Source organism: Dasypus novemcinctus, chromosome 28 (genome assembly GCF_030445035.2).
Source record: "Dasypus novemcinctus isolate mDasNov1 chromosome 28, mDasNov1.1.hap2, whole genome shotgun sequence".
NCBI lineage: Eukaryota > Metazoa > Chordata > Mammalia > Cingulata > Dasypodidae > Dasypus > Dasypus novemcinctus.
The window spans coordinates 21,882,873-21,896,089 of record NC_080700.1 but is presented as its reverse complement, the minus strand read 5'-3'; the positions used below and the strand labels follow the sequence as shown (position 1 = coordinate 21,896,089).

At 44.0% G+C, this 13,217-nt stretch overlaps 1 protein-coding gene across 1 annotated transcript in view; it reads left to right on the top strand.

Moving 5' to 3' along the window:
* Window positions 1-13,217, top strand: part of AGPAT4 (1-acylglycerol-3-phosphate O-acyltransferase 4) — a 171,042-nt gene that overhangs the window by 119,012 nt on the left and 38,813 nt on the right. Inside the window, exon 4 of the mRNA XM_058289648.1 lies at window positions 8,858-9,027. Coding sequence (XP_058145631.1) covers window positions 8,858-9,027 — 170 coding nt within the window. The remainder of the gene's footprint in view (window positions 1-8,857; window positions 9,028-13,217) is intronic.

Here is a 13,217-nt window from a genome sequence, read left to right as displayed (position 1 = left end):
TGCAGCCCCAGGACCCTTCTCTGGGGGCATAGGAAGGGGTGTCTCTTTCTTTCCCTGGTCCTGCTTTGGTTTTGATTTGATGCATTGCTTTAATATTTTTCAAAATTAACTCCTCAACTATTGGCCCCGTCTCTTGTTAGGTATAAAGCCCGGATTGCTTATTTTGGTTGCTTCATTGTATGTTAGTTTGGACTCGCCAACAAGAAGGTAAATGTTTTAGGGGCAAAGACCCTATCTTTGCTTCTGTCCTATTTACCCTGCCAGCATTTGTTGACTCCTGAGATTGTGATGCTGGCTGATAGGATTGTGACCCAAACCTCTTGACAAGTGATTCACAGACCCCCGTGTGCCCTGGATCAACTGCCCAGAGACCTTCGGTAACTTAAGCAAACTTAACCTCAGGTTCCAGGGAATGTGTCCTTTGAAAGAAGAGGACGCCATTTCCATGGAGGGAGTGTAGAGCAACAGACGTTTGTGGGAGAGGAGGGAGCAGGCACGAAGCTGTTCAGAACTCCGAGATGTGTCACCACACTTGGCAGATGGTGTGATGGAGACGGGTGGGATCAAATGGGACGTTGTGGCGCCATTAGTGGACCTCGTGTCACCCCAGAGCACCTAGGGCAGCCCCTGGCGCCGACCCTGAGGCAGGGGCGGTGATGCAGCTCTGACATCCATTGCATGATGTAGGGCACGGCATCTGATTTGAATGACAGAATGGTAAATACATCTTGATACGCTGAACACCTGGGTATCTATTGGGCCGAATCCTATGAAATTGCCACTTTAGCCTTTCTTTGTTCACTTTTAATTTTGAAATATTTTCAAACATACATGACGATTACCAGTATAATACAAACCCCATACAACCAACATACCCACTTAGGAAACCACTTTAAGTGCAGTTCTCAAGTTCTTTAACATTGATATAAAGCTTACAGTCAATATTCCAAGTTTTTCATGTGTCACAATAAAGTTTTTTGAGCATTTTCTCCTCCTCTGCTAGATCCTATCCAGAATCATATATTGCATTTATTAATAATTGTCATTGTCTCTTCAGTTGCTCTTATTTAAAAAAATTTTTTTGGAAACATACATACAACATACTTTCCCATCTCAACCATTCAATGGAATTAATCACCTTTGCTTTGTTGCAGCGCCCTCACCACCTTCTATAACTAAAACTCTTCTGTCTCCCCAAACAGAAACTCTATACCCATTAGGGATTAACTCCTCATTCCCCCTGCCCCCCACCCCATGGCAACCTGTACTCTAATTTCTGCCCCTATGAGTTTACCTGTTCTCCAATATTTTCTTTCTTAGTAGTTATCATGGGGCTTAAATGTTACATCCTAAATATATGAGTCTTGTTTGCTTTGATACTAACTTAACTTCAATAGCATATTTAAACTATGTTCTTACACTCCTCTGTCCCTCCACTTTTATGTAGTTCTTGTTACAAACTACATGTTTATATATTGAGTCCAAAACCATTGATTAATTATTAAATTGTATATAATTGCCTTTTGGATCCTGTAGGATATAATAATATTGGCATTTTATTTACCTCTGTCGTTACCCTCTCCAGAGATCTTTATTTGTTCATGCAGCTTCGATCTATTGTCTTTTGTCCTTTCCTTTTAATATGCATAATTCCCTATAGCATCTCTTGTAGGGCCCAGTCTAGTGAGGACAAACTCCTGCAGCTTTGGTGTATCTGGGACTATCTTAATATCTCCCTCATTTTTGAAAAACAGTTGCTCCAGATATATCATTCTTGGTTGGCAGTGGTTCTCTTTCATCCCTTTATTTTGTTTTATTTTTTTAAAGATTTATTTATTTCTCTCCCCTTCCCTCCTGTTGTCTGCTCTCTGTGCCAATTCACTGTGTGTTCTGCATCCACTTGCATTCTTGTCAGCAGCACCAGGAAACTGTGTCTCTTTTTTTGTTGCATTATCTTGCTGCGTCAGCTCTCCGTGTGTGGTGCCACTCCTGGGTGGGCTGCGCTTTTTTTGTGTGGGTTGGCTCTCCTTGCGGGGTGCACTCCTTGCGCGTGGGGCATCCCTCCGCAAGCGCACCCCTGCATAGCACGGCACTCCTTGTGCACAGCAGCGCTGCATGTGGGCCAGCTCACCACATGTGTCAGGAGGCCCTGGGTATTGAACCCTGGACCTATAGGCGGATGCTCTATCAGTTGAGCCATGTCCACTTCCCTCTTTCATCCTATTAAATGTGTCATCCCACTGCCTTCGTGCCTCCATGGTTTCCTATAAGAAGTTGGCATTTAATCTTATTGAGGCTCTTTTCTATGTGATATGTTGCTTCTCTCTATAACCTTTTAGAATTCTCTATTTTGGGCATTGGACAGTTTGATTATAATATGCTGTGATGTGGATCTATCCTCTTTGGAGTTCATTGAACATCTTGTGAGTGTAGATTCATGTCTTTTGTTATATTTGGGAGTATTTAGCCATTATTTCTTTGAATATTCATTTCTCTTTCGTCTTCTGAGACTTCCACAGTATGTATATTGGTATATCTGATGGTGTCTCACTGGTTTCTCAGACTCTGTTCAATTTTGTCCATCCTTTCTTCTGCTCCTCAGTCTGAATAATTTTAATTGTCTAATCTTCACATTCTGATTCTTTCTTCTGCCAGCTCCAATCTGCTGTTGAACCCCTCTAGAGAATTTTTTATTTCTGTGACTGTGGAATTCAGCTTTATTTGATTATCTTTCATAATCGCATCTTTTTATTGATATTCTTTTTAATGTGCATCTATTGTTTTTCTAGATTTTCTTTAGTTCTTTGTCCATATTTTCCCTTAGTTCTTTGAGCTTATTTAAGACAATTTTTAAAAATATCTTTGTCTGGTATTTCCCAGGTCTGGTCCTCCTCACTGATGGTTTCTAATGCTTTAATCTCCTTTGACTTAGCCATCACTTCCTGTTTCTTTTTGTGCTCTGTAATCTTTTGTTGTTGACACCTGGACATTTTGATAATGTAATGTGTTGTTGTTGAACTTTAGAAATCCGAGGCATCTGTTCCTTCAGCTTGTGTCCAGCTAGTGTTACGGCAGACCTTTCCTTAAATGCATGCAGAAAGAAAGTAAAAAAGAAAACACCTTTCCCAGTCTTTGCACATTGATCTGTGCCAGTGCTGTCCTTATGGCTTATCGTTAGGTGAATTTAGAGACTAGCTCAAGGCCAAAACAGAATGGCCTCCCTGGTCCTTTCTGTGCAAGCTTCTTGTCTTGCACATGCACATGTGGCCCTAGGATTTCCCGTATCGACACAGATATGCATGTCCCCTCTTCTCTAGGAAACAGTTTCCTCAAGGTTCCAGGCACTGGCCTGTGTGTCCCACTGTCAGCAATTCCTTGGCCCAGGCAGCACAGCTAGAGTGCTCGGGAGGAGAACTGGGTGAGCTGCCCAGTTCTGGGACAGCAAGTCCCTCCAGCCACCACCAGACAGATTGGGCCAGACTACATGGTCCCAGAAGGTGTGCAAGGGTTACTCTCCTCTGGCACCAGCAACAGTGGTGTGTACAATGGGAAAGTGGGTTGGCTCCACTGAGCCAGGGAACGGTGGGGAGAGGGCCAGAGGAGGGGCCAGCCAGCATGCCAGGAGATCCCACCACCGTTTTTGTTGTTGTCAAGTTGAAGATCTTTATTGTCAGTTTCTTTTTCGACAAAGCTCTCTGAGGAATCATATGAAAATCACACACAAATCACATTTTCCCCTTAATAACAAAATACAAATTCAATTATTTTATTTTTCATTTAAGTCAGACTTCAGTGACCCAGATTGCTGAGAAAATGCTGCTGGGATTTTCTGGGTCTATCGCAGAATTTCCTAGCTCACTCAGGAGGATGCTGCCTTTCTTGCCCTGTGATTTCTGACCAGGAGAAAAAGAGCTTCAATGTATGGTGACACTTATTTCAGAAAACTGGCGGTAAGAGTCTTCAAAGGAAAGAAGGTTAAACAGGAGCTGCAGGTGGAACTTGAGAGCCCTGCCCCGGGAGGCAGGGGGCACAGAAGCATACTTCCAGGATGTTCTGGCTCAGCCACTCCCTCATATCGTCACCTGCCAGACCTTGTTGTGATGCCTGTAGGGCTTCTTGGGAGGATCGGAGCCAGTGCAGAGGCTCACATCACCCCCACAGGTGGCTGCGCCCTCCAGGGTCATGCACAGCTGGGTGGCTTGAGCTGCAGAGTCAGCGTCTTTGGCATAACCACCAGATTGCATGGAAAAGTGTGCTAGTCAGCCGAAGGGGTGCTGATGCAAAATACCAGGCTGTTATAAAGGGGATTTATTTGGGGTAGAAGCTTACATTCACAAGACCGTAAAGTGTAAGGTACTTCCCTCACCAAAGTCTGTTGCCACGTGTTGGAGCAAGATGGCGGCCGCCATCTACAAGGGCTCAGGCTTCCTCTTCCTCTGAAGGCTCCGTGGTCCCAGCTTCTTCCAGTATCAACTGTAGGCTGGGATAAGTCTCGTCTCTCTCCTGGGGCTCGTTTCTCTCCGGGCTCAGCTGCAGCTGTAGTATGTCAGGCTCATTCTCTTCCGGGGCCTCTGCTGTGTCTACAGAGCCATCTCTGTTCCTCTGTGTTCCTCTCCTGTGTATTTACTTACTGGGACTCCAGCATCTAAACTCCAACTCTGTCCTCTGCCCTGCCATTTTCTCTGTGCCAAACCAAAGACTTGATCATATTTTAATCAAGTAAAAGTGAAGCCTCTGAATCTAATACAATCTACTATGCCCAGAAGAACAGACCAGTTTACAAACAAAATCCAGTATCTATTTTTGGAATTCATAAAAAATACCAAACTGCCACAGATAGACAGTGATGCCTTCCCTCTCCTCAATCTTAATACTTTCATCACTGGGAACCAGAGGGTTGCTCCGAAACTGGTTTGGAATCTGGAACAAGACTTTTAATTTCTTCTGCAGGAAACCATCTTCACTGGGGAACATGGCAAAGGAAACAGGGACTGCCACCCCATTCTAAATCCCCTCTCACTGGTACCTTCCACATACTTCATGACTTTGGGCGTTGCTTCTCACAGAGCCTCATCCACAGGCTTATCTGTCACTTCTCCTACAGCAAACTTCCTGCCTTTTAGACATACAGCAAAGCCATCGTGGGGAATTTTACATTTTCCTCCATGTACTTCTGGATTGCTTGAAATCCTTTGATGATGTAGCTCTAGGAATGTGTTAAAAGCATTTTTGAAACCATTTGGTGCAAAAAAAAAAAAAAGGAAAGTATTCTACCCAGTGAGATTTAGTGTTCCATTGTCTAGTTAACAACAACCTATGGAGATGAGTGAGAAATTAGATCCTTCTCCGCTGCCCCCGACCGGGTCCCAGCCACCATGCCTTCTCACCTGGGCTACCGCAGTTGCCTCTGACTGGCCTCCCTGCTTCAGCCTTGCCTTTCTCCAATCAGCACCCACTTCAGCCAGACTGATTTCTTTGGTAAATTAGATCCTGGCCTGTTACTTGTTAAATATGCTCCGGTGGCTTCTCACTGCCTTTGGAATGAAATCATAAATCATAGCTGCTTGCCCTGGCCCAGACGGCTCATTTGCAAGGCGCTCTGGCCACACGGCGTCCCCGCTCTCCTTGGCAGCTCTGATGCTGGTGGCCTCCTTTCTTTTTTGCTAATTCACCCAGCTCTTTCCCACTTTGGGTCTTTTGTGCATGCACGTGCGTGCACACACACAGAGATTGTGCCTCGGTGGAAGTGCCACTTCACCAGCAGAGACTTCTCTTACCCCCCAAGTTAAATTCGACCTTCCTTTCCTTCTCCCATGTCACCCGCTGCCAGGACCACAGTCTGTGTTTCGTTCCTTGGAAGGGGCTTTAGGGAACGAGCTACCCGTAGCTAACGAGCTAGCGCTAGCTGACTTCCTTGGCTGTTTTTCTTCTGTTCCTGAGGGTTACATGGGAAACCCCTCCCCTCAGGTTGGTGTGGCTTATTTAAAACTTATTTCAAGTTACCAAGAAATTACCCAAGGAGCACCACAAGTTGAGGCATCTGTGTTAGCCCCAAGAAACCTTCAAAGATTTCCCACCAGGAATGTGCTGAAATTTTACCAAAGCAGCTCAACAGGATGCATTTTGTGATTATGTGAAAGCTTACACTATCCCTGTTATACCAGAGACACCGAGATTTAGGGGAAACTGAGAACCATGCCCAAAGTCTCCTAACCAGTCAGTGGTGGCATGGCCAGGATTGGAGACTGGATGTGTCGGATTCCCAAACCCATGGTTTTGAGCACCGTCTCCAGTCGCTGTCCTGTTGGAAATCTTTCTCCTGTCCTAGGTCACGCTGCTTTGCAATGGTTTGTCTTCCCTCTAGGCAGTTAGCTGTAGGAGAGGAGGCGTCCGATCTGCGTGTGTGGGGTTTCACCTCCTGCACATATTGGGTGAAAGCAGAGATGTCCCAGCACTGGCTGGGTACTGGGATGGATTTAGGGATAGGAAGAACCAAGCAGTACAGTTTTTGCCTTCGGGAGCATGTGGTCTGCGATAGGGGAGAGCACCTCACGCTGCAGTCACAGGCTGTGAGAAGTGCCTCCCAGGGTGCCGGGGACAGTGTAAATCAGGGGAGCACCATGCGTTCTTGGGCAGGGAGGAGTGGCGCGTGGAGAGGCATTCGAAAGCTCCTTAGGGCCAGAGAGCGCCTCCAAGACTTGAGTCCCCTGGAACTTCTCAGCTCTTACCTTGCTGACTGATGGCACAGCTCTATCTTGGTGCTTATCTGAGTTTTTTGACCAGTAATGGCATCAGATTGGTCCTGACCATCTTATCTCTTAGAAGAAAATAAGAATCACTTCTCGAAAGCCCCTTGCTTTTCCCTTCCTCCTCCTGATCAGGTGCAGCCATGGACACTGCCGAATCCACAGTGGAGAGCCGTTCCTTTGCTCTGCTCCGTCCTGCGTGTACTTCCTCAATGTTGGCTGTCGTCACTTGGCTGGTCACTTCCATCAGTGTCATGGTGTGACAGCTGAATGGGGGCTTGTTAACTTCTCAACTCCTGGGAATAAGCAGGCACTTCTGATTGTTCCCTTCTGGGAACCTAAGGGGAGTGTTTCTGTATTTGATGATCCTGGGAGATGCTGATAACCTGCATCGGTTAAGCACTTGCTGTGTGCGTTGCACTTTAATTCTCAGAGAGCCCAATGGGCTACCCTCACTTTACAGATTAGGACACTGAGGTGCCGTATTAGTCAACCAAAGGGGTGCTGATGCAAAATAAGAAAAATTGGTTGGTTTTGATAAAGGGCATTTATTTGGGGTAGGAGGTTCCCAGGCCATGAAGCATAAGTTACTTCCCTCACCAAAGTCTATTTCCACGTTTTGGGGCAAGATGGCTGCCGATGGCTGCGAGGGTTCAGGCTTCCTGGGTTCCTCCCTTCCAGGGTCTTCCTTCTCTCTGGGTTCAAGATTCCTTCCTCCCAGGGTTTGCTTCTTCCTGGCCTCAGCATTCCTCTCTTCCTGGGGCTGGCTTCTCTTTCCTCTGTGAGCTTACTTCCTGGGGCTCCAGCTTAAGGCTTCAGCATCAAACTCCAACATCAAAACTCCAACATCAAAAACCCCCAGCTCTGTCCTTTGCATGCCTTTTATCTGTGCCCTTTGGTGGGTGGGGACTCAATGCCCTAATGACATGGCCCATTAAAGCCCTAGTCATAACTTAATCATGCCCAGGTACAGACCAGTTTACAAACATAATCCAGTATCTATTTTTGGAATTCATAATCATATCAAACTGCTACAGGTGCCTAAAGTTATCTTGTCCAAAATGACTGCCAAGCAACCAAGCCAGAAGGCTTTCTAGAGAGTTCTGGTGCTCCACTTCAGATGCATCTTGCCTTAAGGAGAAAGGTTTCCAGTGGGCAGCAACTCAAGCCTTTAAAACCTAGGGTTTGGTGGGAGTCTGGGTCACTTCTGCTTACTTTGTGTGTTTGTGTATGCACATGTGTGGAGTGTGGAGTGAACAAGTCCTCTGTCAGCTGTGCGTTCCGTAACTAGGGATAATGGTAGGTTCTTACCAGGGGGCTCACTCACCCCCCATCCACCTACTGCCCATCTTCAGCTTTAAAACTTCATTTCCAAGCCAGTATATAATTACAGTTTTAATTGCCATCATTTAGGCATTTTTTTGCTGGGAAATTTCCATTATATAGGCTTTTCCCAAGGCTGTCAACTTGGGAATTAGTCACCGGGATTAGAGGCATCACTGAGGAGTAAACTCAAATTGGTCATTATTCCCTGAAAAAAAAAAAAAAGAACTTTCATACTCTCCCAGGCTCCTATAAAGGGTTTTTAATTGTTTTATTCAAGACTATAGTCTAATGACTCTCATTTTTCCTTACCCTTCAGGTGCTGGAACTTCTGGTTCTTTGCACCATTATCCTAAGTGTATTCAAGAGTGGTAAGAGGAAAAGAAAAATTGGGTATTTAGTGTGCTTTGATGGAGCTTATAAGGGTCCCAATTAGTCATTTCCCAGGATACCAGGAAGTGCATACATCATCTCCCGCTGCCTTTCAGAGCCCGGTAACCGGGAGGTCAGCAGCTCTCCATGGGTTCAGGCTTGCTTTCCCCGCCAAGGTATTCGATCAAGGAATGCCAGTCATTTGCCTTCTCCAAGCTTCCTCCCCGTCTCTGGAGACCCTTGTGGAGTCTTTCTCATTTGTCCTCTCCTTTTAAACCCTCACAAGGACTGGGGTGTGGGCTGAAGGACAGACTGGACCTACTCTCCTGTCAAATTAGCAGCTGGGAGGGGACACCCTAATCGCCGTGACGAAGCTCGCAGGAAATGAATGTGTCTGTTCTTGTGGTTTGTTCCAGAGCTGGTGATGCTGCTGGAGTGGTGGTCTGGCACCGAGTGTACCCTCTACACGGACCCCCGAGACTACCCCAAGTACGGGAACGAGAATGCCATTGTGGTTCTCAACCACAAGTTTGAGATCGACTTTCTCTGTGGCTGGAGCTTGTCTGAGCGCTTCGGCGTCTTAGGGGTAAGCCGGATTCATGTTTCTCTTCTTCAAGACCTTTTCACTCTCCTTCATTGAGACTTTGTGGGAGCATCAGTGAATTTCTACTTGAGGAAATGCTCTTAACCAAACTGCTTTTCATTTTCGCTTAGAATCAGAATAAATAGCTTTTTCTGAGCAATAATAATTGTTATGCAACAATTATTTGTCACACCGGTCTCATTTAGTTTACTTAATCCTTACAGAAACACTTATGATAATATTAAGCCTGCTTTTGTTAAGCTAAGTTACAGGGAGTCTAAATATTTTTCTCCAGGTCACACAGCTATTAATTCGATTGGGATTTGAACTCATGTCTAGCTTGAATCCAGTTCTTATTAATTTCCTTGCCCTACCACTTCCCTGGTCAATAGGCAGAGTGCTCCCCTTAGGAACACTGAATCCCTGAATGAGAAGAGTTTGAATTCCAGAATTTAGAGTTAAATATGAAGTTCTGTTTTTCTCTAACTAGTTTGACTTCTTCTTACCTGTCACTTGCAAGCCTTTAGAATTGGGATTCTTAATTTGACTTTTGTCATCTCTACAAGTACAGGTGTGTACTGGTTGAAAGCTGTATCAGATATGCAAAGTCCCCAATTATAATTCCAAAGGGAATTACAAGGTGTATTGGACAAGGGTAAAGAAAGGCCATGATAATTTCCACTAAAAGGTAGATACACCAGTCAGGGTTCTCCAGAGAAACAGAACCAACAAGATATTATGTGCATATAGAGAGAGAGGAAAAAAGAAAGAAATTTAGTTAAGGAATTGGCTCACGCAATTATGTGGACTGGCTGAAATCCATAGGGCAGGGAGCAGGCGGAAAACATGCCAAGAGTTTCTGTTGAAGTCTTGAGTCCAAAATCCACAGGAAGGTCGGGGACTAGAAACTCAGAGAGGAGCAGAGGGTGTAGTCTTGGGGTAGAATTTAATTTCTTCCTCTGAAAACCTTAGTTGTTTGCTCTTAAGACCTCCAACTGCTTGGATAAAGCCCACCCACATTATGGATGTCATCTCCTAAAGTCAACTGATACCAGACGCTAATCACATCTGCAAAATACCTTCCCAGCAACATCTAGGCTAGTGTTTGGCAAAACAAATGGATACCATTGTGTAGCAAAGCCGACACCCCAAATTAACCATCACAACGGAGGTCCTGTTTGGCTCCTGGGAACAATCCCACATAGACAAGAATGACTAAAAGACCTTGGGACATATTTTCATGTACTATTATATATGTATAATATATATATATATATATATATATATGAGACTTTGGATAATTTTACAGTTTATTTTGCAAACAGAATTTTTATAACAAATTGTTTTTAACCAAATCATATCTTGAAAACTGTTTATATAAGAAAATCCAGGGAATAAAGTAAACTGCTTACTGTAGAGGCCTTATATTACATTACAGGAGAAAATGCAGGAGGCAGAAGGAAACTGAGAAGGCAAATGTAACATTTGATTCAAATCACCAGCTCCTGTAGCTACTTAAAACATGGATTTAGAAACTTTTTTTTTTTTTTACTTCAACCACTTTATTTGAAAATCCAATTAGCGATTTGATGAAGTTCTTTTCTTGCACAGGTAACTGAAGAAGCCTAGAATATTTAATTTGGTGCAGAAGGAGAAAAGTACAATTAATGTCTATAAGATAAATGATGGTCATTATTATGCAAACTACCAAAAGGCAACTCAGGTCTTTAACAGTTTTTCAAGAGAGAGAAATAGTGAGTTAAATCACTGCTGCTACCTTAAGGCTCCTGGAAAACCATATTGACTTGTGTAGAAGGATTTCCAGGAAAACAGCAGGCTCTCCTGCCAACAGTTTCTTCCTTTTTTTCTAATTTATTCTTCCAGAACACATATGTGTATTCAAATATATATTTTAAGAACAAAATTAATAACCATAGTGTCTATTTTTCCTTGTTTTAGAGATCTTGGGCAAAGATCTCAATGAAAGGTTTGTGATTTTATTCTATGAGATGAGATTATCCTACCAGTGAGTCATGATAAAGACTGTTTTTCTCTTCCAGGAGAAAGGGTATGTGATGCCTTTTTGTCTTGATTATTAGAACACTAGTTTTACTGCCTTACAATTAAGACTTTCTGACAAGTCAGTGTCTTCTGGAACACCGGTATTCAAAGTGTGATTTAGAAGTAGCAGGAATTTTCCATGGCTTTCCAGTTGGTTTTTGGGAGTCTTCCTATTACAGTGTGAAAACATTTGTAATCTGTGGGCCAGAAGTCCCTATGGTAAAGCAAAGGGTCTGTTGGATGAAACTTAAAGACATCATGTTGAGCGAAATAAGCCGGACGCCAAAGGTCATATGTGTGCTCTCACTGACAGGAAGCAATTAGTATATGCAAATTCATGGAGTTAGAAATTTGCATACAGTTTTCTCAGACAATAGTCGGGGTGGGAATGGGGAGTTAATGCCTGGTTGAGGTACCAAGTTTCTGTTTGGGGTGATGGAAAGTTTTGGAAATGGATGGTGGTGATGGTAATGTGAATGTAATTAACATCACTGAATTGTGTACTTGAAAGTGGTTAAAATGGGAAACTAAGTTGTCTATATGACAAGTTAATAAGATTTTTCTTAAGTTATTGAACTTGGAATCCCTTTCAAATACTGCTTCTACCCCCTTGGTAGCTTTATGACCGTGAGCAGTAATACCAGCTACTTGTTCTCCATGCCTCTCAGAAGCCATTCACCTTATTTATACTATTTTCAGTCCATAACATATTAGTATGCACATTTTATTGATAAACTCCCAGAGCCTCAGTTTGATTAAATAATTTTCCCAATGCAGCAACATGCCACTGAACTGAAAATTATTAAACAGGCTGGTTCAGCCTATAGCACAGAGATTTTTTACCTCCATGGTGGTTTGGAGCCATATGCACTGCAGAAGAACATATTCTTAAATTGAATCCATTCCTATGGGTATAAATCCATTGTAGAGCTTTACTCCCAAAGACTTTAAAATCTGAGGTCATTTTACAAATATGAGCAAGTCATAACTGTGCTGTTGAGCTGAAAGTTATTCTATAGAACGCCAACCCAACCTACAACACAGAGTTTCCATCCCCAAACTTAGTTTCTTAAATGAATACCATCTGCCTTTGTTTGCCATAGGGCTGCTCATACAAAGTACCAGAACTGGGTTGGCTTTTATAATGGGAATTTTATGTGAGGTAAAAGCTTACAGTTTCGAGGCCCTGAAATGTCCAAATCAAGGCACCATCAGAATTGCTTTCTCACAAGAGTCAGCTGCTGGTGAACCTGGCGTGCTGCCACGTGGTGAAGCAAGATGGCGGGCCATCTCGGCCATGGTTCCTGCCTTCCCCTCCAGGCTCACCATCTCCCAGAGTCCAGCTTCTTGGGATCTTCATGCTTCAGCTTTGGCTACTAGCGATCTTCAAGTCCTCTCTCACATATGGCAAAGTAAAAATGGCAGTGGCTTTCTTTTCTCTATGTGTCTCCATTTATATAAAGCTCTGGTGAGAGGGTGGAGACTCAACCTAAGTCATGCCTCACTGACCTAGTCCAATCAAAAGGGCCCCACACCCACAGAAATGGATTAGTTCAAGAGCATAATCTTTTAATTTTAGGGGGATTCATAAAAGAACTTCAAACTGTCACACTATCTTTGTATGATTTCATTTTTTATTATTAAAAAAACAAACAAATATAAAGTTGAGTGTGAAAGAGGTGTGCCTATTCCTATTTATTTTGGAGAATGCTTTAATTCTTCCTGGAGATGGAAATAGGTAGGTCTCAAGAACTTACCAGAATGATGCAGCTCCCATCCTCATGGAATTTGGACAGTTTCTGCTCAATGGGGCTCTCAGTTTTTCTAGATTTTTGCTAAAGTGCTTCCTTGAGTTCCCATCAGAACTGGAGGGCAGAGAGGGCAAGAAGGAAGGTGAATCACATGGGAGGTCCGCGATTCAAACTCTGGGCCTCCTTGACCCGTGTGGAGCTGGCCCATGCGCAGTGCTGATGCGTGCAAGGAGTGCCCTACCACACAGGTGTGCCCCCATGTAGGGGACCCCCACGTGCAAGAAGTGTGCCCCATAAGGAGAGCCGCCCAGCGCGAAAGAAAGTGCGGCCCGCCCAGGAATGGTGCCGCACACACGGAGAGCTGACACAGCAAGATGACGC